We start from the raw sequence: 26,919 nt of genomic DNA, 5'->3' as shown, positions 1-26,919 counted from the left end.
TTCTAATTACTACATGAAACTGTTCAGAAGTTTGGAAGCATTTTCAGGATTAGAAATAAAAAGCAGAGTATCATCTGCATAAAGTGAGACAAACATATTGTTACTGCTCATTTCTTTAACACGATGGAGGCAGGTGAGGCCGTAATAATAACAACCATTCTTAATATCAGATTTCTACAGACCCTTGTTTTGAAATGGGATAAAACATCTTTATGTGGAGCATTCTTTTGCAGTGTCACGCACACTTTGTCATGATGATGCAAATTTCTATTACAAAGCATCAAACACTGAACTTTATTGTTTTTATGTTTTTGTGTGTAAAGATTTGATTAAAGACGTGTTTAAGTGAGCAAGTTGTTAAGAGATGAAATCGTTTCATTGATTATGTTTCACTTGGACAAAATTAAAGTGTTGGAGTCATGAATTTGAGCAATCTTTTTTATTTACTGAAAACTGAACCAAAAATGATCCTTAAAGTATATTTACTCAAAATTCAAACCTAATACATGATAATAGTGTTACTGTGATATACCATAAACTGTACTTTAATTTAACCTCTACAGTTTCAGTCTCTGTGCAGCTGTTGACTCAGATCAGTTCCTCTACGCTGAGGGAGGTTTTTGTACGACGCTTTTTCACTGTGTGAGCGGCCAGCTCTGACGCTGCTGACAGTAATAATCTCCTGCATCTTCAGTCTGGACTCCTCTGATGGTTAAAGTGAAGTCAGTTCCAGATCCACTCCCACTGAAACGATCTGAAACTCCAGGCTGACAAGTTGTCGCATCATAAATGAAGAATTTGGGAGATTCTCCAGGTTTCTGAAGATACCACTGAACGTAGTTACTGATGCCTGTACTGGCTTTACATCTGATAGAAACAGTCTGTCCTGGAACAACAGACTGAGTTACAGGAGACTGAGTCAGGATGATATCACCTGAAGAACCTGGAAAACATTAAGAACAGGAGAAGAGTTATTGAGACAAATCCAGCTTGGAGAGAGATGATTAACATTTGAACAAAGAAGTGAACTTTCTTTAACATGGAGAATAGATGTAAGACAGTAGATGCTGCTCGTTCCATTGTTCTTTCATCACAGCAGAACATCATTGAGGTGAACCTGGCTTCATCCTGAAGCAAAGTTTTCAGAAGAGAGTCTCACCCTGAACAAGGAGCCCCAGGGTGGTCACAAGTAGAATCAGGGACATCATCATTGTGCTGCTGGCGTGTCAGTGTCTCTGAAAGACCTGGACAGCCACTGATCAACAGCGGCCTCTTAACGTCTGGGAGCAGAGAGGCAGGACACATATGCAAACACACAGAGTCAGTGAACTGTAAGCAAATAAGAAGACGACATCACATAACAGCAAGTCTGTAAAAGTGAGTTTGAAGAAGCGGTTTAAAAGATGTCACTGATTCTGTCTTATCTCCGCTTGTCGTCCGTTCCAAAGTCAAGGCGCTGTGATGGCAGAAGCACGATCACTTTTGTTTTAAGCCACGACTTTGGAGCGACCTGAAGGCCCCCACCTGAGGATCTAAGGCTGTGGGCTGGCTCATGGGGTGTCAAAAATTGTAGCTTGGAGCCAGACCCATATGTGCTATAACAGTGATCAGTAAATTCTTAAATCAATTCTAAAAGTAACAGGAAGCCAATGTAGTGAAGCCAGGACTGGGATCATGTGATGCCGTCTGTTAAAACCAGTAAGAAGCCGAGCTGCTGCATTCTGGACTAGTTGGAGGCGAGAGAGTGATTTGTGGTTGATTCTTGAGAGGAGGGAGTTACAGTCGTCCAATCTGGAGAAGATGAGTGACTGAATTACTTCTTAGAGGTCCGGTTGAGAAAGTATTAGTTTGGTTCTGGAGATGGTACGTAATTGGTGGAAGCAGGATGGTACGACTTTCTTTATGTGGGTTTCAAATGTCAGGTCAAGGTCAAATATTACACCAAGATTTCTGGCAGTCGGCTTCACGTTGGCAGATAAGGCACCAAGGCCACTCTCGATATGATGGGTGGAGTTATGTGGATTGATCAGTCTTATTTCTGTTCTTGAGTTATTAAGTTGAAGAAAGTTTTCAACCATCCAACAGTTGATGTCACTGAGACAGTCTTTGACAGCAGCTCGGCTTCTAGAGTCCCCAGGTCTCAGTGGAAGGTATATCTGTGTGTCGCTGGATTATTTGGCCGAGTGGAAGCAAGTAAATCGAGAATAAAATCGGACCTAACACTGAACCTTGCGGTACGCCACAGGTAATGTTAGTGGTAGAGGAGGGATAATTACCTGTGGTGACCGCAAAGGTTCGTTCTAAAAGGTAAGAAAGAAACCAACAAAGTGCAGCGTCCCTGATGATATGATTATAATTATAAGATATATAGAAAGTTTTATTACGAAACTTTGAATACATGTTGGTGAGTAGGTAAAGCAACTGTTGTAAGGTTCATTCTGCTTAATGAAAGTGTGTGTGTGTGTGTGTGTGTGTGTGTGTGTGTGTTTGTGTGTGTGTGTCCTCAGTGAAGTGTATCAGTCTCTGCAGTAGCTTCCAGCTGCAGCAGTCAGTTCAGTTTCTGTTCAGTCTGACTGAGGGAGGTTTTTGTACGACGCTTTTTCACTGTGTGAACACAGGTCCACTGTGAAGACTCTGACAGTAGTAAACTGCTGCATCTTCAGCCTGGACTCCACTGATGGTCAGAGTGAAGTCAGAGTTTGATCCACTGCCTGTAAAACGACCTGGAATCCCTGATGCTCGACTGCTAGTCTCGTAAATGAGCAGTTTAGGAGTTCCTCCATCTTTCTGTTGGTACCAGTGAAAAAAACTAGTACTAGCAACATCCTGACTGGTCCTACATGTGATCCTGACGGAGCCTCCCACAGCAGAGCTCACTGCTGCAGGCTGAGTCACTGTGACCTGGCCTCTGGACTCTGAGGATACAGAGACAAACACATAAAGCAGCGTCATGGTTTTGTCGGCTTCATTTCAGAGGGACGGATGTTCATAGAGGAGAGGAGTTTGATTCTCTGGACTTTACCTGTGAAGCAGCAGCAGAGGAGAGTCCAGATGAGGACGGAGGTCAAAGTCATGTTTTTGATGAGGAGGATTTCTGTGGCTTCTGTTGTCATGAAGGACAGCTGTCAGTCATCCAGTGTTCAACTGTCAGGACTATAAACTCTCCCAGAGCACTGGAGCATGGTGCTGCTGATGCAAAGTGGCTCTCTATGGAAATGCTCTGACTGAGAATGGATTAAAACATGTCAGTGTTCAAATGTATGCATGATGGCTAAGAAACACAAGAAATAAACCTTCATGTAGATGACACAGTTTTCTATTTGAAGCTACTATTTAGGCTAATGAACAGATATATCATCATAAAATTTAAATTGCCGTATGTACCCACATTTATTTTATGTACTGATTTTCAGCCACCAAAAATAACTTGTGTTACCCACATTCACCCTAAACAGATTAAACTTGTGTGTCTGTAGAGACACCAAAGAGCAGCTGTGATAAAGCATCGCTAATGAACACCAGGCAAGAAAATGTTGGACATTAGTAAAATTACACACCAAAACAATGTTCATACACTTTCATAAGATTTAAAGCCCCTGGAAACCCAAATCCACAAAATCCTTCTCTCTATGCAATTTAAAGTCTTATGTACATACTTGTAAGCATGTTAAATGTTTTAGAAATGACTTTTAATCCAAACTGGAGTTATTGCCATTCTTACTTTGTTAACTTCCCTGATGCTGGGGTAAAATTGGGCGTGGTCAGTGAAGATATTTATGTCATCATACATTTTCTCGAACCAATCCTGAAAACTAATCAACAGCAGTTGCCCCGCCCTCACAGGTGCAATAACACTTCTGGGCTCGCGATCAATCTTCCTCTCTGAGTCTGAGCTAACTCGTGTCCATATACCTTGAACATCTCTGCACATACCTGTTGCAGTTACCTACCTAACGATCGCCTTTTTTCCCCACCATGCCTGTGTGTGCCGTCCCCGGGTGCACATCCACCATCTGAGATGATAACGTGTCATTCTTTTATTTTCTAAATGCGGCGGACTCGGAGAAGCAGCAGTGTTTCCGCCACATACATTTAATGAATTGTTGCAGCTGCTGCTTCAGAAGTTGTAATTGAACGACTCTTTGGAGATTTCCGCTGCAAATCAACGATCATCCATCCTCTCCTCATTGAGGAAGAGCACTGAAACAGTGAACTCGTGAAGTCTTGGCAACCACATAAACAACCGCGGAACCAGTTTACTTCTAACGGGAAAAGAGGGTCCGCTCCGCATCGCTGACATCGGCATACATACGCAGTTCTAATACGCAGTGTAAACAATCCACGTGCCCATATCAGCTGTGCGCTCAGTATCAAACTTTCAGCTCCCTGGCGATCTCCCTCCAGCAAGCTGCACAATATTGTACTGAAATGAGGAGATATTGTCTGTCTACTCCGTACGTCCCTACTGTAAACTCATTGATTGTTGCGCTTTATAAAGCTTACAAAAGGAGATGTCATTTGGTAACGATAGATCGTTTAGATCGCTACGTCATTAATAACGTCCCTGGTGCACACGTGACTCAAGTTTTGTGAGAACTGAATTGCGAAAGAGAAAATATGTAACTTTTGTGACTTAATTAAACAGACTGCTGATGTAGACAGTCAACACAGCAGACAGAGAGACAGACAGAAGCGAGGGTGGGGGGGTTGAGCAGGGCCAGTAGCGGTGCAGAGAGCACAGGTGCAGGTGTGTTGGGGGACTGAAGCAAAGTGATCAGATTAAAGTCATTTGTGAGTTAAAACTTAATGAGGTGAAGAAGAGAGAACAATGAAAGTGTGGAAGTAAGAAATAACCATGTAGAAAGAGGCTAAGTCTACATGTGATGTGCTTCTCACAGAAATCATTGATATATGAGATTAATTGAAATCAATTGATTACAAAGCCTTTTTTTAATCACCTGACAGAAATAGTTTTGATATGATGTGCACATGAGCGCATACCTGGGTGGTACAACACCCTCTACCCTGCTGCTGAAAAAAATCCTAGAGGAAACACTGCTTTCCCATGCGCCATTGTTGTGTTGACAGTTGCCATGAGAACTCGTACAGGCGGACCCCGGCAGGTGTCAATCAACACGGGAGCTGCCACGCCTACGCAGTCCTGAGAAATTGTCTGCACAGCCAAACGAGCTGTTTTTCAAGAAGATTTTCTAGTGGTTCTGAATGTTTATTTTCACTCAGATCTTTGTGGATGCTTTATGACACACTCACAACTGATATCATATATGCATTTTTGCTATTTCAAGCTGAGTTTCCAGGGGCTTTAATATGAATAATTGTGTGAGTATATCCATTTGGATTAGATGCTTATACTGTATATCAAATTTCTTGACCATAGAAACCTTGTGCTAATATATCTGTTGCCATATGTTTGACTTCCATTATTATTATCAAAGCCATTTGATCGATCTGATTGTGTTTTCACTTACAATCAAAAAAACTAAAGAAATTAACCTTCATGTGCAATACAGACATAAACAATACACTACTAACCTTACACAATCTACAGTGCAAAAGGTCATCAGAGTTCATCATCTAAGTTATCATATAACGTCTATAAAGTCTGCAGATATATGTTTCACCCTTTGCCACTGTGTTACATTTCTTAATTCATGATCTGCCAGGCAGAGACGATGATGTCTCCACACTGATCAGCTACAATCAGTATAAACTATGGAGTGCCCCAAGGCTCCGTCCTGGGTCCTCTGTTGTTCACATTGTTTATCCAAACCATGCAGGTTTTAAGAGCCATAAAAAGAAAAACAAGTTATACATATGTATGTTAATGAAGAAAAATACTAGAATTTCATCTTTTTTCACAATTATGTAATATTATTACAGTTTCTGAGTTTAAAGGTTTTGGGTTCACATTCCTCCTTCTTTGCTCTTCATAAGGACTGTTTTCCTTCATGCAACAAAAGTCTGATGTAGTTTCATTGGACCAAGTACTCTATCAGGAGGATCCGACATGGCAAGGCAGTGGAAACAATGGAAGGGACACCATCCCAAAGAGCCAGAGGACTTCAGGCTTCAACTGAGAAACCACAGGCGTTCCCAGAATCCAGTGTGTATGAGAACAACATGAGACTTCCTAAACGCTGGGTAGCACACAGGTGATGGTCACAAAGCACAGCACAAAGACACCCTCTGTTTTCTTTGAACCATTGTGGGTAGACTGTTGGATCTGCCTCGTTCATCCCCGTTCTTAAGGACCTTAAGGAGAACAGCAGTATCATTTATAACCACTTTGTTACCACTTACTGACTTTGTTCCCACCTGTCTTGATCGTTGCTCGTGTTGTTTTAACTCTCAGATGTACGTCGCTTCTGACAAAAGCGTCTGCTAAATGAAATTGTAACATTTTACTCAGAATAAAAGAAGAAAATCTAGTACCTCCCCCACACTTTCTGGATGTATATCTCTGTTTACAGAGATATTCCATAAAGTGATCAAAATATAAGATTGTTCTCTACTCGCTTTGCTCATTCAGCAGTGGTTTGTGGATTAAATTCAGTGGATCGGAATCTGTTGGATGTTTTTGTGCTTTGAACATGTCTGAGCTGCTTCAGTGAAGTGTACCAGTCTCTGCAGTAGCTTCCAGCTGCAGCAGTCAGTTCAGTTTCTGTTCAGTCTGACTGAGGGAGGTTTTTGTATGGCCTTTTTTTACTGTGTGAACACATGCTGACTGTTGATATAGTGTTGACTCTGACAGTAGTAAACTGCTGCATCTTCAGTCTGGACTCCACTGATGGTCAGAGTGAAGTCAGAGTTTGATCCGCTGCCTGTAAAACGATCTGGAATCCCTGATACTCGAGTGTTGGCACGATGTATGAGCAGTTTAGGAGTTCCTCCATCTTTCTGTTGGAACCAGGATAAATGGTGGTGTACGTTATTATAATAAACATCCTGACTGGTCCTACATGTGATGGTGACGGAGCCTCCCAGAGCAGAGCTCACTGCTGCAGGCTGAGTCACTGTGACCTGGCCTCTGGACTCTGAGGATACAGAGACAAACACATAAGGCAGCGTCATGGTTTTGTCGGCTTCATTTCAGAGGGACGGATGTTCATAGAGGAGAGGAGTTTGATTCTCTGGACTTTACCTGTGAAGCAGCAGCAGAGGAGAGTCCAGATGAGGACGGAGGACAAAGTCATGTTTTTGATGAGGAGGATTTCTGTGGCTTCTGTTGTCATGAAGGACAGCTGTCAGTCATCCAGTGTTCAACTGTCAGGACTATAAACTCTCCCAGAGCACTGGAGCATGGTGCTGCTGATGCAAAGTGGCTCTCTATGGAAATGCCGTGTGTAAATGTCTGTTACCATTACAATTGGTCATATTTGGTATATAATCTACTCATAATGATAAAAGCATAGCAACAGAAAACCAACGAGTCACATCACTGAAGTCTGCTGTTGATGCTTCAGATGTTGTAAGTCCTTCACTTGTAAGAAGAAATAATGAATTCTTTGAATAAATTCAAACAGGTCAGAAAATGTATTAGAAAAATAAAGCAGGATATCATCAGCATGGACTCGGACTTGTTTGAAGGCTTCAACCAAGTCCAGTTGCCTTTTGCATTAAGCTTATAATTAACATGACCTGGATGACTGAGAACCTTCACAGACAATAACTAGTTAATGTTGTGAAGTCAGACTTGGAATGAGTTTGAATTTATTTATACATAAAGAAGAAGACTCTCAACAAGCTTCAAGAAAATATCAGAATCTCATTTCTTAACTTTTTACTGAAGTTACAATAATTGCATCTAAATTTAGTCTTTAGGTTCAACCAATGTTGATAGAAAATAATCTCACAAAACTTTAGAAAGCATGTGTAAGTCAAATATAAATTATATATGTTTATATGCTTCCTCTGGGTCAAATCACCAGTAACCATAATGTACAATACCTCAGTTATGCAGATGACACCCAGCTATATGTACCTTTGCATTCCACTTATCACAACAGTCTAAATCAACTTACCACCTGCCTTTCTTACATCAATTACTGGACATCCCAAAACTTCCTTAAACTAAATGACGACAAAGCAGAAATGATCGTGTTTGCCACACCCAATTCTTCAAACATCATAATTGGCAATCTCTGACCAATGTCACAAAACGTTACGCCAACTGCAAGGAATTTAGGTGTTGTTATTGATTCTGAACTGTTTTGGTATTCAGGTAGAGATGGTTGTTAAGGCATGTTTTTTTTCCAGCTCAAGCTCATCTCTGAAATTAAATCCTTTTTCTCCTTTAATGACATACACAGGGTTAGTCAGGCTTTTGTTTTGTCCCATTTGGACTTCTGTAATGCTCTTTATACTGGATTATCTCAGACCTCCGTTCACCGCCTTCAATTGGTCCAAAATCCTGCAGCTAGACTGATCATTGGTTAAAAAAAACATGATCATAAAACTCTGATCCTGGCCTCCCTGCATTGGCTTCCTGTCCATTTCCATATTGATTTTACTACTGACTTTGAAAGCTGCACATGACCAGGCCCCTAAGTACATCATTGAGTTACTAACCTCCTATGAGCCTGGACGCCCCCTCAGATCAGCTCATATGTGTTTCATGGTTCTACCCAGAGCACGATCAAAGACTAAGGGCAATCGGGCTTCTGCAGTCCGAGCTCCCAAACTCTGGAATGACCTACCTGCTGAAATACGGTTTGCCAAATCTGTCTCTGCTTTCAAATCTCTTCTTAAAATATTCTTTTTTTAAAAGGCTTTTATCTCTATGTGAATTTCCCCATGACAGCTTTATTTATTTAAAAATGTCACTTCATAATATAAAGGAGAGAGAATAGGTTTTAATTCCTGGTGACATTATGGACTTGAACAATAGATCAGGGGTTTTGGGATGTATAAGTGGATATCATCAGCGTACAAGAGAATCTTCACTTTGTGTTACTCTGAGAAGAAATGCTGAAACTTTTCTGTTTTATAAAAGTTTAAATATGAAAGTTTTCAGATGTTTCTGTTTCATCATGTCTTAATTATGTGTACAAAAATGTTTGTGTGACTTCTGACCAGGCATTGACTCTTGAGCAGAAGGGGACATGTTTGATTCACTTCTGTTTTGTCCTGTTGAGATTCATTTTTAAACTTAGGCCCATTTACCTCAAGCTGAGGTGAAGCTCATCATACACACACTTGTTGTAACTTTCTTTAGCCTCACCATAATACTAACCAGTGGTCCAGAGGGCTGTTGTATGACTCATGATTTCAGTTCATTAAACGACCTCATCACACCTGTCTAGATTTCTTGTTCCCACTGGCTCCCCTTGAATTGAGAATCACATCAAAGTTACATGTGGCGACTCAGAAGTGAAGGTAACAGTGCCTTTGACATGAGGACCTTTAACCTTTAGGAGTCACTCCAGTGAGACACAGAGGACCCTGAGGAACTTTTCAAAGGCAGGTACCAGTTAAGAGTTGTTTAGTTTAATACTTTTAGAATATTATATTGTGTCTATATTGTGTATGTGTTGCTTTTATGGTTTATAAAAGAGCATATTTTCATTGGTTAATTTGTGTGTGTGTGTGTGTGTGTGTGTGTGTGTGTGTGTGTGTGTGACACCGAGGGAGGTTTTTGTACGACGCTTTTTCACTGTGTGAACACAACCTGACTGTTGATGTAGTGATAACTCTGACAGTAGTAAACTGCTGCATCTTCAGCCTGGACTCCACTGATGGTCAGAGTGAAGTCAGAGTTTGATCCACTGCCTGTAAAACGACCTGGAATCCTTGATCCTCGCTGGTTAGCATACTTAATAAGGAGTTTAGGAATTCCTCCATCTTTCTGTTGGTACCAGTTTAAATAGTGGCTGCTGCCCGAACTATAAACATTCTGACTGGTCTTACATGTGATGGTGACGGAGCCTCCCACAGCAGAGCTCACTGCTGCAGGCTGAGTCACTGTGACCTGGCCTCTGGACTCTGAGGATACAGAGACAAACACATAAAGCAGCGTCATGGTTTTGTCGGCTTCATTTCAGAGGGACGGATGTTCATAGAGGAGAGGAGTTTGATTCTCTGGACTTTACCTGTGAAGCAGCAGCAGAGGAGAGTCCAGATGAGGACGGAGGTCAAAGTCATGTTTTTGATGAGGAGGATTTCTGTGGCTTCTGTTGACATGAAGGACAGCTGTCAGTCATCCAGTGTTCAACTGTCAGGACTATAAACTCTCCCAGAGCACTGGAGCATGGTGCTGCTGATGCAAAGTGGCTCTCTATGGAAATGCTCTGACCGACTCCAACAGGGACCCCTGATTGGGTTATGTATGTTTTGGTTATGTAACTTATATTATATATACTGAGTAAACTGACACAAACACATTCTCAAAGTCACAGAGCCGTGTCTCTGCAGTGAGAGTTTTTTGTACGGCGGCTCAATGAGTCTGGAGGAACCAGACGGCATGTTGGACATAAGTTTCTGCACAAACACTAAATTTAATGTGTAAAGGTATTTTTAAGTTCATCACTCTGTTTGAAGTTGTCTTTTTTTAAAGTCATAATATCTTGGCTCAGAGCCATTTCATTAAACACGTCTTCACACATTTCTGCATACTGATATTCAAACCGCTTCAAGCTTGTTATGCCTTCACACCGTCGACAGCTGTGGCCGGAGGCATTATGTTTTCGTGTTGTCCGTACATACGTCTGTCCCATTTTTGTGAACAGGATTTCTCAGAAACACCTTGAGGGAATTTCTTCAAATTTGGCACAAACGTCGTCTTAGACGGAAGAGTTATCTGATTAGATGTTGGTGGTCAAAGGTTAAAGGTCAATGTCACTGTGACCTCAGGTCCATTCTATTCTTGTCAATGCTATATCTTAGGAACGCCTTGAGGGAAAATTGTGCACAACTGTTCACTTGCAGTCAAGGATAAACCGATGAGATTTTGGTGGTCAAAGATCAAAGGTCAAGGTCACTGTAATCTCACAAACCACGTCTCTGGTTATAACTCAAGAATTCCTACACTAATTATGTATTAGTTACAACGTTACAATGTTATAATTTAATTTAACAGATGTTTTTTCCCAAAGCGACGTACATCTGAAAGTTAATCCAACACAACCAACGATCAAGACAGGAGGGAACGAAGTCAGTAAGAGCCAACAAACAGCTTCAAGTGCGATCGGACACTGGTGTCAACAGGCAGTGTATAGGACGTTTTTTTTTCTTTTATTAATAATCTTCATCAGCAACATCAACAAGACGAGTATAGTCATCATCATCATGAAAATCCTAGTCGGCATAAACTTTAGAAAACATTATTAAGTGAAATTATATATGATCATCTGTATTAACCTGCTTGTTGAAAGAGTTTACATAAAACTGACGATGATACAAATGTTCTAATAAAGTTAGTGTTATTAGTGTAAATTGTTTGAATGACATGTTTATAATGAGGTTTGTTTAGTTCTGTTGTTGTCTTTCAGTCTCTGTGCAGCTGTTGACTCAGATCAGTTCCTCTAAGCTGAGGGAGGTTTTTGTACGACGTTGTATCACTGTGTGAGCGGCCAGCTGTTACCCTGCTGACAGTAATAATCTCCTGCGTCTTCAGTCTGGACTCCTCTTATGGTTAAAGTGAAGTCAGTTCCAGATCCACTCCCACTGAAACGATCTGAAACTCCAGACTGACGAGTTGTAGCACTATGAATCAAGAGTTTGGGAGATTCTCCAGGTTTCTGAAGATACCAGTGGAGCCAGCTACTGACGCTTGAACTGGCTTTACACCTGATAGAAACAGTCTGTCCTGGAACAACAGGATGAGCTCCAGGAGACTGAGTCAGGATGATATCACCTGAAGAACCTGGAAAACATGAAAAACAGGAGAAGAGTTATTGAGACAAATCCAGCTTGGAGAAAGATGATCATCAACCACACAGAAGAAGAAGAATCATTCCTTTAACATGGAACAGTTTGAACAAGATCTCAGAACAGTTTTCAGAAGAGAGTCTCACCCTGAACAAGGAGCCCCAGGGTGGTCACAAGTAGAATCAGTGACATCATCATTGTGCTGCCGGCGTGTCAGTGTCTCTGAAAGACCTGGACAGCCACTGATCAACAGCAGCCTCTTAACGTCTGGGAGCAGAGAGGCAGGACACATATGCAAACACACAGAGTCAGTGAACTGTAAGCAAATAAGAAAACGACATCACATAACAGCAAGTCCGTAAAAGTGAGTTTGAAAAAGCGGTTTAAAAGATGTCACTGATTCTGTCTTATCTCCGCTTGTCGTCCGTTCCAAAGTCATTGTGCTGTGATGGCAGAAGCACGATCACTTTGGTTTTAAGCCGCGACTTTGGAACGACCTGAAGGCCCCCACCTGAGGATCTAAGGCTGTGGGCTGGCTCATGGGGTTTCAAAAATTGTAGCTTGGAGCCAGACCCATATGTGCTATAAAAGGTTTCAGTAAATTCTTAAATCAAGTCTAAAACTAACAGGAAGCCAATGTCGTGAAGCCAGGACTGGGATCATGTGATGCCGTCTGTTAAAACCAGTAAGAAGCCGAGCTGCTGCATTCTGGACTAGTTGGAGGCGAGAGAGTGATTTGTGGTTGATTCTGGAGAGGAGGGAGTTACAGTCGTCCAATCTGGAGAAGAAGAGTGACTGAATTACTTTTTGGAGGGAAGTATTAGTTTGGTTCTGGAGATGGTACGTAATTGGTGGAAGTAGGATGGTACGACTTTCTTTATGTAGGTTTTAAATGTCAGGTCAAGGTCAAATATTACACCAAGATTTCTGGCAGTCGGCTTCACGTTGGCAGATAAGGCACCAAGGCCACTCTCAATATGATGGGTGGAGTTATGTGTATTGATCAGTCTTATTTCTGTTCTTGAGTTATGAAGTTGAAGAAAGTTTTCAGCCATCCAACAGTTGATGTCACTGAGACAGTCTTTGACAGCAGCTCGGCTTCTAGAGTCCCCAGGTCTCAGTGGAAGGTATTTCTGTGTGTCGCTGGATTATTTGGCCGAGTGGAAGCAAGAAAATCGAGAATAAAAAATGGACCTAACACTGAACCTTGCGGTACGCCACAGGTAATGTTAGTGGTAGAGGAGGGATAATTACCTGTGGTGACCGCAAAGGTTCGTTCTAAAAGGTAAGAAAGAAACCAACAAAGTGCAGCGTCCCTGATGATATGATTATAATTATAAGACAAGAAAATTTTATTACGAAACTTTGAATACATGTTGGTGAGTAGGTAAAGCAACTGTTGGAGGGTTCATTCTGCTTAATGAAAGTGTGTGTGTGTGTGTGTGTGTGTGTGTGTGTGTGTGTGTGTGTTTGTGTGTGTGTGTGTGTGTGTCCTCAGTGAAGTGTATCAGTCTCTGCAGTAGCTTCCAGCTGCAGCAGTCAGTTCAGTTTCTGTTCAGTCTGACTGTGGGAGGTTTTTGTACGACGCTTTTTCACTGCGTGAACACAAGCTGACTGTTGATGAGGTGAAGACTCTGACAGTAGTAAACTGCTGCATCTTCAGCCTGGACTCCACTGATGGTCAGAGTGAAGTCAGAGTTTGATCCACTGCCTGTAAAACGATCTGGAATCCCTGATTCTCGAGTGCTGGCAACATATATGAGCAGTTTCGGAGATTCTCCATCTTTCTGTTGGTACCAGGATAAAAGGTGGCTGCTGCCCGAACTATAAACATTCTGACTGGTCCTACATGTGATGGTGACGGAGCCTCCCACAGCAGAGCTCACTGCTGCAGGCTGAGTCACTGTGACCTGGCCTCTGGACTCTGAGGATACAGAGACAAACACATAAAGCAGCGTCATGGTTTTGTCGGCTTCATTTCAGAGGGACGGATGTTCATAGAGGAGAGGAGTTTGATTCTCTGGACTTTACCTGTGAAGCAGCAGCAGAGGAGAGTCCAGATGAGGACGGAGGTCAAAGTCATGTTTTTGATGAGGAGGATTTCTGTGGCTTCTGTTGTCATGAAGGACAGCTGTCAGTCATCCAGTGTTCAACTGTCAGGACTATAAACTCTCCCAGAGCACTGGAGCATGGTGCTGCTGATGCAAAGTGGCTCTCTATGGAAATGCTCTGACTGACTCCAACAGGGACCCCTGATTGGGTTATGTATGTTTTGGTTATGTAACTAATATTATATATACTGAGCAAACTGATACAAACACATTCCCAAAGTCAGAGAGCCGTGTTTCTGCAGTGAGAGTTTTTTGTACGGCGGCTCGATGAGTTTGTGTCACTGTGGTGGACTTTTGGTGGAAGAACCAGACGGCATGTTGGACATAAGTAAACTGTAAACTTAGTATAACTAATGAGATTTTGGAGGTCAAAGGTCAAAGGTCCAGGTCAATGTGACCTCACAAACCACCTCTCCGGTTATAACTCAAGAATTCATACACTAATTATGTTTCAATTACAACGTTACAATGTTACAATTTCATTTAACAGATGCTTTTGTCCAAAGCGACGTACATCTGAGAGTTAATCCAACACAAGCAACGATCAAGACAGGAGGGAACAAAGTCAGTAAGAGCCAACAAACAGCTTCAAGTGCGATCGGACACTGGTGCCAACAGGCAGTGTAGAGGACGTTTTTTTTTCCTTTATTAATAATCTTCATCAGCAACATCAACAAGTTGAGTATAGTCATCATCATCATGAAAATCCTAGTCAGCATAAACTTTAGAAAACATTATTAAGTGAAATTATATATGATCATCTGTATTAACCTGCTTGTTGAAAGAGTTTACATAAAACTGATGATGATAAAAATGTTTTAATAAAGTTAGTGTTATTAGTGTAAATTGTTTGAATGACATGTTTATAATGAGGTTTGTTTAGTTCTGTTGTTGTCTTTCAGTCTCTGTGCAGCTGTTGACTCAGATCAGTTCCTCTAAGCTGAGGGAGGTTTTTGTACGACGTTGTATCACTGTGTGCACGGCCAGCTGTAACCACATTGATGACAGTAATAATCTCCTGCATCTTCAGTCTGGACTCCTCTGATGGTTAAAGTGAAGTCAGTCCCAGATCCACTCCCACTGAAACGATCTGAAACTCCAGACTGACGAGATGTAGCATAATAAATCAAGAGTTTGGGAGATTCTCCAGGTTTCTGAAGATACCAGTGAAGGTAGTTACTGACACTTGAACTGACTTTACACCTGATAGAAACAGTCTGTCCTGGAACAGACTGAGCTCCAGGAGACTGAGTCAGGATGATATCACCTGAAGAACCTGGAAAACATGAAAAACAGGAGAAGAGTTATTGAGACAAATCCAGCTTGGAGAAAGATGATCATCAACCAAACAGAAGAAGAAGAATCATTCCTTTAACATAAACAGTTTGTAGATGTCAGAACAGTTTTCAGAAGAGAGTCTCACCCTGAACAAGGAGCCCCAGGGTGGTCACAAGTAGAATCAGTGACATCATCATTGTGCTGCCGGCGTGTCAGTGTCTCTGAAAGACCTGGACAGCCACTGATCAACAGCGGCCTCTTAACGTCTGGGAGCAGAGAGGCAGGACACATATGCAAACACACAGAGTCAGTGAACTGTAGCTGACATCAACATATCATGCTGTTTCCCCCTCAGAGCTGACAGAATGATCCTACACATTTACATATTTACATGTAGAGAATTTGAAATAAATGAATTGATTAATTAGTGGACAGTTTGGCAACATGGTTAAGTTTTCACGTTCAATGTGGAGCGTGGCACTAGACAGGGTTGTCAGGCCTCCTTCCTTCTTTTTGCCCTCACCATAGACCCCTTGGCAGGCCCATAAGAAGTGATCCATTAGTAACAGGTATAGAGGAGGGTCTCATGCAGCATAAAATCTGTCCATACGCAGATGATGTTCTGCTATTTTCAGACAAATCTGAAGGTTCTGATAAAAGAGCAGTTAAAAGTAATTAAATATCAATTAAATTAAAAGAATTAAGCGAACGTAGATCAGAAGTGATTGAACTTATGTGAAGGCAGCAGTGAATAAAAGTGTTTCAGACCTGTTTTAAAAGAGCTAACAGATGGAGGAAGCCTCAGGTGCTCTGGTAGCTTGTTCCACAGTCGAGGAGAGTAGAAACTAAAGCTGCCTCACCCTGCTTGGTTCTGATTCTGGGGACAATGAGTAAACCTGTCCCAGAGGACCTGAGGGGTCTGGAGGCCTCGTAGTGAACTAGCAGGTCTAATAGATATTTGGGCCCGGACCATTTAGTGCTTTATATATGTGAGGAGTAGGATATTAAATTCTGACACACAGGAAGCCAGTGTAGGGATCTGAGGGCTGGTGTAATGTGTTCTACTTTCCTGGTGTTGGTGAGGACTCTGGCAGCAGCATTCTGGATGAGCTGCAGCTGTCTGATCGATTTCTTTAGTCAGACCTGTAAAGACACCGTTACAGTAATGTAGCCTGCTGAAAATAAAAGCATGAACAAGTTTCTCTGTGTCTTGTTTAGACGGAAATGGATCCTTGTGGGACGCCACATATTTATAGGCTCAGATTCATAATAGTATACTATATATATGATATAAAATAGTCCCTGTCATCTAAGTTGTGTTGTGTGTAATGTTGTGGTCAACTGGGTCGAAATTATGATCATACCATATTAATTACTCCAAGGCAATGCCCTGGACCTCTATTTTCTCTTGGTCTCCATTAACATTTTAGGTGCGTGTCAGCTTTTATGGACTTGGGTTTACGTATCCCCCACTCCCTCTCTAACTGTGTGCCCCTTTTTCACAGGATCAGAGGAGACCTGGCTCTCCGGACAGCCTTTCCACTGTCTATTCTAGGTTCTGATTAATTTGTTGAATTTTATTTATTTATGTTCATATTTTCTTTCAGCCAAATGTAGTTGAAATATCTTTAAACAGGTGTAAGGTCAAAGGTCATGACCAACATTTTCTCGTCCGACACTGATTTTCTGACAGAACAGGATAAGATAATGTGATTATAATTGTATCAAATAGATAAAAGCTGTTCTTTCTACTTGACAAACTTCTGTGTGTGTGTGTGTGTGTGTGTGTGTGTGTGTGTGTGTGTCCTCAATGAAGTGTATCAGTCTCTGCAGTAGCTTCCAGCTGCAGCAGTCAGTTCAGTTTCTGTTCAGTCTGACTGAGGGAGGTTTTTGTACGACGCTTTTTCACTGTGTGAACACCCACTGACTGTTGATGACGTGAATACTCTGACAGTAGTAAACTGCTGCATCTTCAGCCTGGACTCCACTGATGGTCAGAGTGAAGTCAGAGTTTGATCCACTGCCTGTAAAACGATCTGGAATCCCTGATGCTCGAGTGCTAGCAAAGTAAATGAGCCGTTTAGGAGTTCCTCCATTTTTCTGTTGGTACCAGGCTAAATAGTGGGTGCTGCCCGAACTATAAACATTCTGACTGGTCCTACATGTGATGGTGACGGAGCCTCCCACAGCAGAGCTCACTGCTGCAGGCTGAGTCACTGTGACCTTGCCTCTGGACTCTGAGGATACAGAGACAAACACATAAAGCAGCGTCATGGTTTTGTCGGCTTCATTTCAGAGGGACGGATGTTCATAGAGGAGAGGAGTTTGATTCTCTGGACTTTACCTGTGAAGCAGCAGCAGAGGAGAGTCCAGATGAGGACGGAGGTCAAAGTCATGTTTTTGATGAGGAGGATTTCTGTGGCTTCTGTTGTCATGAAGGACAGCTGTCAGTCATCCAGTGTTCAACTGTCAGGACTATAAACTCTCCCAGAGCACTGGAGCATGGTGCTGCTGATGCAAAGTGGCTCTCTATGGAAATGCTCTGACCGACTCCAACAGGGACTCTGCTTCTGGTTTCACCCTGCTGCTGCTCTCAGTCTGCACTGTGTTGAGCTGTCTCTCTCTGTTTTGCATGTTTGTTTGTTACCATTAAAATTGGTCATATTTGGTATATAATCTAGTCCAGGGGTGTCCAATCCTGCTCCTGGAGAGCTACTTTCCTGCTCTTTTCAGGTTTCTCTCTATACTCTAACACACCTGATTCAAAGGTTCTGCTCAGAAAATTGATGAGACCAAAATTGATTTTGGGATGTATAACTGGATATCATTAGCGTACAAGATAATCTTCACTTTGTGTTACTCAGAAAAGTTGCAGCATTTCTGTCTTATAAAAGTTTGAATATGAAAGTTTTCAGATATTTCTATTTCATCATGTCTTAATTATGTGTGCTAAAATGTTAGGCCCATTTACCTCAAGCTGAGGTGAAGCTCATCATACACACACTTGTTGTAACTTTATTATAATTATATTATTATAAGTGGTCCAGAGGGCTGTTGTATGACTCATGATTTCAGTTCATTAAACGACCTCATCACACCTGTCTATATTTCTTGTTCCCACTGGCTCCCCTTATAGTCTATCCCTAAGTAACCTGAGGCCGGGGAGACAGCATTCTTCTCAAGTACAATAACTCCAATGTCAAGATTAGACTAAAGGGTGACAGTGAGATCCTCCAATCTCACAAACTTGATTCACATTCCCTGTAAGCAAAATATCCTCGCCCCTGCTTCTGCAGGTCTTTTGCAATTCGTTCTGGATCCTATTTTCAATGGGCTGTCTTCTCCTACACTGAGAGACAATGAAGTCGATCCTCAGTTTCCTTTGGACGTCTCTCCATTTTTTACTGAAAGCACGTCCCTCCTCAAATCCTACCTCTTTTGTCAGTTCCTGTGTGGGTATTCCGCCATGCAGAGATATTAGGAACTCTTCCAAGAACTCCCCCCAGTCTTTTGAGGCCCGACGTTTTCCTGATGCACCCGCACTGTCCTCCTCTTCCTCTCAACCTCCAGTCAGTGGTAGGCACTTGTTGAGTAGACCGTCGATGGCTGTAGCAGGATTTTTCAGCGGCGCTCCTTTGTCTCCCAAGAAAAAGTTTCCTTTGTTAGATGCTGACTGTTCCTGACCTGTAACGTAGACGGATCTGACGTAGACAAAGCATCAATCAAACCAGGCTTCTTGTTCCTTTGTCAGCGTAAAGCTGTACGGTACTCCAGTTTAGGATCGTTGAACAAGAACGCCTCTGCCAAATGATTTTCGATTAACCCATTCCTCCACCTTACCACAGTCCGTGCTTTTCATCAGCAAAGCTACGCAGTAGTTCCTGACGTCTGTCAGTCTCCCCTTCTCCACAGGCTGACCCTGCCATAGCCTGTCACATGTGTCATCCATTATTGGCGTCGAGGTGCTTGCCTGAGGTTGTTCACTCGAGCCCTGTGCTCCTCCTGTTTGTGCAGCCATGTTTGTAATGAGGAAGCCCCATTCAAGAAGCTTTTGCGCCAGAGTCTTGCAAGAGGTGTCATCCTCTGATTGGGTTATGTATGTTTTGGTTATGTAACTAATATTATATATACTGAGCAAACTGACACAAACACATTCCCAAAGTCAGAGAGCCGTGTCTCTGCAGTGAGAGGTTTTTGTACGGCGGCTCGATGAGTTTGTGTCACAGTGGTGGACTTTTGGTGGAGGAACCAGACGGCATGTTGGACATAAGTTTCTGCACAAATACTAAATTTAATGTGTAAAAACATTTTTAAGTTCAGCACTCTGTTTGAAGTTGTCTTTTTTTAAAGTCATAATATCTTGGTTCAGAGCCATTTCATTAAACACGTCTTTACACATTTCTGCATACTGATATTCAAACCGCTTCAAGCTTGTTATGCCTTCACACCGTCGACAGCCGTGGCTGGAGGCATTATGTTTTCAGGTAGTCCGTACGTCTGTACATACGTCTGTCCCATTTTTGTGAACACGATTTTCTCAGAAACGCCTTGAGGGAATTTCTTCAAATATGGCACAACTGTTCACTTGGAGTCAAGGATAAACTAATGAAATTTTGGAGGTCAAAGGTCAAAGGTCAAGGTCACTGTGACCTCACAAACCACCTCTCTGGTTATAACTCAAGAATTCCTACACTAATTATGTTTCAATTACAACGTTACAATGTTACAATTTAATTTAACAGATGCTTTTGTCCAAAGCGACGTACATCTGAGAGTTAATCCAACACAACCAACGATCAAGACAGGAGGGAACAAAGTCAGTAAGAGCCAACAAACAGCTTCAAGTGCGATCGGACACTGGTGCCAACAGGCAGTGTAGAGGACGTTTTTTTTATTTTAATAATAATCTTCATCAGCAACATCAACAAGATGAGTATAATCATCATCATCATGAAAATCCTAGTCAGCATAAACTTTAGAAAACATTATTAAGTGAAATTATATGTGATCATCTGTATTAACCTGCTTGTTGAAAGAGTTTACATGAAACTGATAATGATAAAAATGTTTTAATAAAGTTAGTGTTATTAGTGTAAATTGTTTGAATAACATGTTTATAATGAGGTTTGTTTAGTTCTGTTGTTGTCTTTCAGTCTCTGTGCAGCTGTTGACTCAGATCAGTTCCTCTAAGCTGAGGGAGGTTTTTGTACGACGTTGTGTCACTGTGTGAGCGGGAAGCTGTTGTGCTGCTGACAGTAATAAAAAAAGAACGAATCTTTTCAGTGAACGGAATGATCCGTTCACTTTCATGCATCAAATTCGTTCCTTTCGTTCACTTGGCTCCGCTCGCGGCTCCCCAGTGCCTCACTTCTTCTTTTAGAAAACCAGACTGATTGATGTTAGCACGAGCCAATTGCCTTTTAGAGGAGGGCTGTTTGTATCAAATCTAATGTATCAAATGATCATCATTGGTTAGGAGAACGACTGAACGTATCGCTTGACCGAATGTCTCTCTCTCTCTCTCTGTCTCTCTCTCTCTCTCGTTCACTGAACAAAGCGACCCGATTAGGTGCATCTGTGCATACAAGTCAATTCACAGATGTGTAAACCACTGACAGATGAACACAAACTAAACTATGTTTATTCATTTATTTAGAAATTATAATGTAAGAAGGTTTTGTAATGGGCAAGTTGGGCCAAGTAGACCAGTGAATGCAACAGGAGCCGTCATCGTTCATGAACGAGTGACAGTGACTGAACGTATCGCTTGACCAAATGTCTCTCTCTCTCTCTCTCTCTCGCTCTCGTTCACTGAACGAAGCGACCCGATTAGGTGCATCTGTGCATACAAGTCAATTCACAGATTCAGACTCTGATTAAATATATTACATCCTAAGGCCCTGTGAATATATAAGGAGCCTCATTCACCTCCGTTAAACTTTAAAAACAACATATAATAAAAACGGTGATGCAGACTCGCAGCGCTGAGAGGGAGAGAGCATCTGCACAGAGGGAGGGAGGGAGCGGGTCATCACGGACTGAAGTGATGACGAGATATAAAAGTTTGATCATGAAGCCCGATCATCTACAGCTCTGTGTAAAATATATGTAGTACACAGCAGACCGCAGTCTCTGTTGACAGACAGACAGATCTGAAGACAGGTCCACGTTATTAAACGTCTGTGTTCTCCCCACGCTGCGTTATAAACTATGATGAACTGATCACAGGTTACAGCTCCTGCTCGTGTCATTCCAGCATGTAGAGAGACGTACTTTATTTTTTATAGTAATTGTGTGCGGAAAATAAAGACAGAACGCGACCTTATTGTGGCAACAAATCAAGATCAGTCATTGTTATTGATTGTTAAATTTTAAAGAGCTATTATGGTCCAACCTTATCTGGCCCATTTCAGCTGATGGCCCGTTTTAGCTGACTCCACCACTCCCCTTGGTGTTGATGGGTCATTAGGCTCACATGATCCTGAGTGTGAGTGCGATCTCACCTGTTTAGGCAGATGATTTAATACTGCATTGTAATTGGGAGATCGGTGGTGTCTAGGCCATTGCCTCTGTTAAGGATGATTTTCTCATATTAGAAGCATATTAAAATTACAATGACCTGGATTACTGAGAGCCTTCACACTAGCAAATACAGTCTGAGCGCCGAGGAGGGGCGAATGACCGGGTCATTTCGTTCGTGAACGAACGTGAACAAACGAAATGTCCTAACAGGTCAGACATTCTGATCCTCGACCACGACAAACTTATAGGCTGCGGGGGTATATCTTGCACACAGCAGTTCACATATGTTTACAGCACTGATGAACACAAACAAAATTACGCATATTAAAATTACAATGACCTGGATTACTGAGAACCTTCACACTAGCAAATACAGTCTGAGCGCCGAGGAGGGAAGAATGACCGGGTCATTTCGTTCGTGAACGAACGTGAACGAACGTGAACGAACGAAATGTCCGAACAGGTCAGACATTCTGATCCTCGACCACGACTTTGTGTAAAGCACAATGAAGTTGTAGTCTTCGTCTTTTACTTTATGTATTCTGTTTTGTACAGATATGGACTTATGTGTCTGAAATAAAGAAATAAAGTAAAGTACAATACTAGAAACAGTATTACAACAGCTCAAAAATAAACTGACACAACAGCAAGATGAGATGACACATGAATGTTTATTTTTATATAAATATTATGATATTTTCTTTTTAATATAGTTGGGCCAAGTAACTGTTATATTGTGATGATTGAACAAGAAGACCAGTAATGCAATGGAAGCCGTGTGGTTCATGAACGAGTCAGTGAGTTACGGGTAAACCGGAAATGTCCATGAACGACCTGGTGAACGAATGTTATGAACGAATCGTTTAGCTGAACGAGATCGGAAGATCTGGGTCACTGAAGTGAACGAGAGTTGACATCTCTAGAAGATACCAGTGAAGGTTGTTACTGATGCTTGAACTGGCTTTACATCTGATAGAAACAGTCTGTCCTGGAACAACAGACTGAGTTCCAGGAGACTGAGTCATGATGATATCACCTGAAGAACCTGGAAAACATTAAGAACAGGAGAAGAGTTATTGAGACAAATCCAGCTTGGAGAAAGATGATCATCAACTAAACAGAAGAAGAAGAATCATTCCTTTTACATGGAACAGTTTGTAGATGTCAGAACAGTTTTCAGAAGAGAGTCTCACCCTGAACAAGGAGCCCCAGGGTGGTCACAAGTAGAATCAGTGACATCATCATTGTGCTGCCGGCGTGTCAGTGTCTCTGAAAGACCTGGACAGCCACTGATCAACAGCGGCCTCTTAACGTCTGGGAGCAGAGAGGCAGGACACATATGCAAACACACAGAGTCAGTGAACTGTAGCTGACATCAACATATCATGCTGTTTCCCCCTCAGAGCTGACAGAATGATCCTACACATTTACATATTTACATGTAGAGAATTTTAAATAAATTAATCCATTAATTAGTGGCAGTTTGGTAACATGGTTAAGTTTTCACATTAACTTTTCGGCATGGCACTAGAAAGGGTTGTCAGGCCTCCCTCCTTCTGTTTGCCCTCACCATAGACCCCTTGGCAGGCCCATGAGAAGTGATTGAACTTATGTGAAGGCAGCAGTGAATAAAAGTGTTTCAGAACTGTTTTAAAAGAGCTAACAGATGGAGGAAGCCTCAGGTGCTCTGGTAGCTTGTTCCACAGTCGAGGAGAGTAGAAACTAAAGCTGCCTCACCCTGCTTGGTTCTGATTCTGGGGACAATGAGTAAACCTGTCCCAGAGGACCTGAGGGGTCTGGAGGCCTCGTAGTGAACTAGCAGGTCTGATAGGTATTTGGGCCTGAGACCATTTAGTGCTTTATATATGTGAGGAGTAGGATTTTAAATTTTGACACACAGGAAGCCAGTGTAGGGATCTGAGGGCTGGTGTAATGTGTTCTACTTTCCTGGTGTTGGTGAGGACTCTGGCAGCAGCATTCTGGATGAGCTGCAGCTGTCTGATCGATTTCTTTAGTCAGACCTGTAAAGACACCGTTACAGTAATGTAGCCTGCTGAAAATAAAAGCATGAACAAGTTTCTCTGTGTCTTGTTTAGACGGAAATGGATCCTTGTGGGACGCCACATATTTATAGGCTCAGATTCATAATAGTATACTATATATATGATATAAAATAGTCCCTGTCATCTAAGTTGTGTTGTGTGTAATGTTGTGGTCAACTGGGTCGAAATTATGATCATACCATATTAATTACTCCAAGGCAATGCCCTGGACCTCTATTTTCTCTTGGTCTCCATTAACATTTTAGGTGCGTGTCAGCTTTTATGGACTTGGGTTTACGTATCCCCCACTCCCTCTCTAACTGTGTGCCCCTTTTTCACAGGATCAGAGGAGACCTGGCTCTCCGGACAGCCTTTCCACTGTCTATTCTAGGTTCTGATTAATTTGTTGAATTTTATTTATTTATGTTCATATTTTCTTTCAGCCAAATGTATTTGAAATATCTTTAAACAGGTGTAAGGTTAAAGGTCATGACCAAAATTGTCTCGTCCTACACTGATTTTCTGACAGAACAGGATAAGATAATATGATTATAATTGTATCAAACAGATAAAAGCTGTTCTTTCTACTTGACAGACGTCTGTGTGTGTGTGTGTGTGTGTGTGTGTGTGTGTGTGTGTGTATGTGTGTGTGTGTGTGTGTGTGTGTGTGTGTGTGTGTGTGTGTAGGTGTGTGTGTGTGTGTGTGTGTGTGTGTGTGTCCTCAATGAAGTGTATCAGTCTCTGCAGTAGCTTCCAGCTGCAGCAGTCAGTTCAGTTTCTGTTCAGTCTGACTGAGGGAGGTTTTTGTACGACGCTTTTTCACTGTGTGAACACAGCTTGACTGTTGATGATGTGATAACTCTGACAGTAGTAAACTGCTGCATCTTCAGCCTGGACTCCACTGATGGTCAGAGTGAAGTCAGAGTTTGATCCACTGCCTGTAAAACGATCTGGAATCCCTGATTCTCGATAGCTAGCAACATATATGAGCAGTTTAGGAGTTCCTTCATCTTTCTGTTGGTACCAGTTTAAATAGTGGCTGCTGCCCGAACTAGCAACATCCTGACTGGTCCTACATGTGATGGTGACGGAGCCTCCCAGAGCAGAGCTCACTGCTGCAGGCTGAGTCACTGTGACCTGGCCTCTGGACTCTGAGGATACAGAGACAAACACATAAAGCAGCGTCATGGTTTTGTCGGCTTCATTTCAGAGGGACGGATGTTCATAGAGGAGAGGAGTTTGATTCTCTGGACTTTACCTGTGAAGCAGCAGCAGAGGAGAGTCCAGATGAGGACGGAGGTCAAAGTCATGTTTTTGATGAGGAGGATTTCTGTGGCTTCTGTTGTCATGAAGGACAGCTGTCAGTCATCCAGTGTTCAACTGTCAGGACTATAAACTCTCCCAGAGCACTGGAGCATGGTGCTGCTGATGCAAAGTGGCTCTCTATGGAAATGCTCTGACCCACTCCAACAGGGACTTTTATTACCCTGATGATGCTGTTTAATAATGGATCAATCAATGAATCTGATTATTGATTAAACATCTTTTAACACCAATCCAATCTGATTTTAGGTTCATGCTTCTGGACAAATTGATGGAGAAAAAATGTCTTTGGTTCTAACAAATTAAACACTACAGAAACAAAATAGTTCCAACATTAAAACATGATCAATAAAAACATGCTGTCTTAAACTTTGTAGCATTGTATTATTGTCAGTTTTGATTGAATGTGTAAAAATGTTGCACACAGAGACTCATTTTGGTGAGTTTGTTTGTGTCAAAGTCAGAGAGCCGTGTCTCTCTACAGTGAGAGGTTTTTGTACGGCGGCTCAATGAGTTTGTATCACTGTGGTACACGTTCGGTGGAGGAACCAGACTGGAAGTTAACTGTAAGTAACTTTGACTTCTACATGAACTCAAACTCAGTCATTTTTCTTGTTTATTGAATAAAAACAAAACATTTTGTCTTTGAAACTAAATCTTAATATAATTGATGTCAGCATTACTCCAGTGTTGTACAGATAACATTGTGTCTGATGAAAGAAGTCTTTAGCTTCACTCAAATGTTCATAATGACAGTTAGTATACGATCATCATTTTATTGTTCTTCAAAAGTTAGATAACAAACTTTTCCCTCATTAAAAGATCTTTTTGAAACTCAGACTGAAATAAATGTTACATTGTTTATATGTGATAATTATTATATTTCAGATCAAGAAATCTACAAAGTATTTATTTAGTGAGAGTATTATCAGTAACAATTGCATGTGTCTTACTTGCTCTTCCCACAGTCGGATCATTTCACATACTCAGTACAATCAATGGATATTATAATGTCACTGCAGCTACTACACACTGTATTTTAGCAGTGACACAGTTTCTCAGCAGTAAAGTGTCTCTTTTGTCCTGTTTAAATAGTGATGTTTGTGGAAATGGTGAGAATTAAAACACTCTGATGAGTTTGGAACGAGCTGAAGGTGAAGGCTCGTTGTATTTTTCAGAACGTGTAATGATTGAACACTGAAGACTTTACCACTTGAGACGTTATCTTTAGCACTGAAACCTGTCTGTTTCATGGTTCAGCAGTGATGCCTGTCTGTTGTCATGGTTACTCAGCTCAGAGAGGGAAGTGAAACACAGAAGACCACGTTGATCCAATCTGAGGAGGAGACCCAGCAGACTTAGGCTGCATCTAACAGGGTGGAGTTTTCTTCTTCTACTTTCTTCATGTTGTCTCTCTGTTGCCTCCTCCAGTGGGACGACTCGTCCCCACCCTGACGGTGCTGCCTCCCTCCGATGAGGAGCTGCAGCAGGGGAAGGCCACGCTCATGTGCCTGGCCAACAAGGGCTTCCCCTCAGACTGGAGTCTGGCCTGGAAGGTGGACGGCAGCAGCAGCAGCAGCGGGGCGCAGAGCAGGAGCCCCGGGGTGCTGGAGGACGGCCGCTACAGCTGGAGCAGCACCCTGAGGCTCACTGCAGACCAGTGGAGGAAGGTGGGCTCTGTGACCTGTGAGGCCTCCCAGGGCTCCCAGACTCCTCTCTCAGAGACTCTGAGGAGAGACCAGTGTTCCCAGTACTGA

The 26,919-nt window shown here is 42.1% G+C and overlaps 1 gene segment (V, D, J or C); it reads left to right on the top strand.

The window, feature by feature from the left end:
* Window positions 1-123: 123 nt before the first annotated feature.
* Window positions 124-26,919, top strand: LOC138608637 (Ig kappa-b4 chain C region-like). The segment is given in 2 exon segments: window positions 124-133; window positions 26,594-26,919. Coding segments are annotated over 2 exon segments (336 nt in total).

Source organism: Semicossyphus pulcher, unplaced genomic scaffold, assembly GCF_022749685.1.
Source record: "Semicossyphus pulcher isolate SPU_LCO1_2020_fin unplaced genomic scaffold, fSemPul1.0.p SCAF_5, whole genome shotgun sequence".
In the NCBI taxonomy this organism is placed as follows: domain Eukaryota; kingdom Metazoa; phylum Chordata; class Actinopteri; order Labriformes; family Labridae; genus Semicossyphus; species Semicossyphus pulcher.
This window is presented reverse-complemented; position numbering and strand designations above follow the sequence as displayed.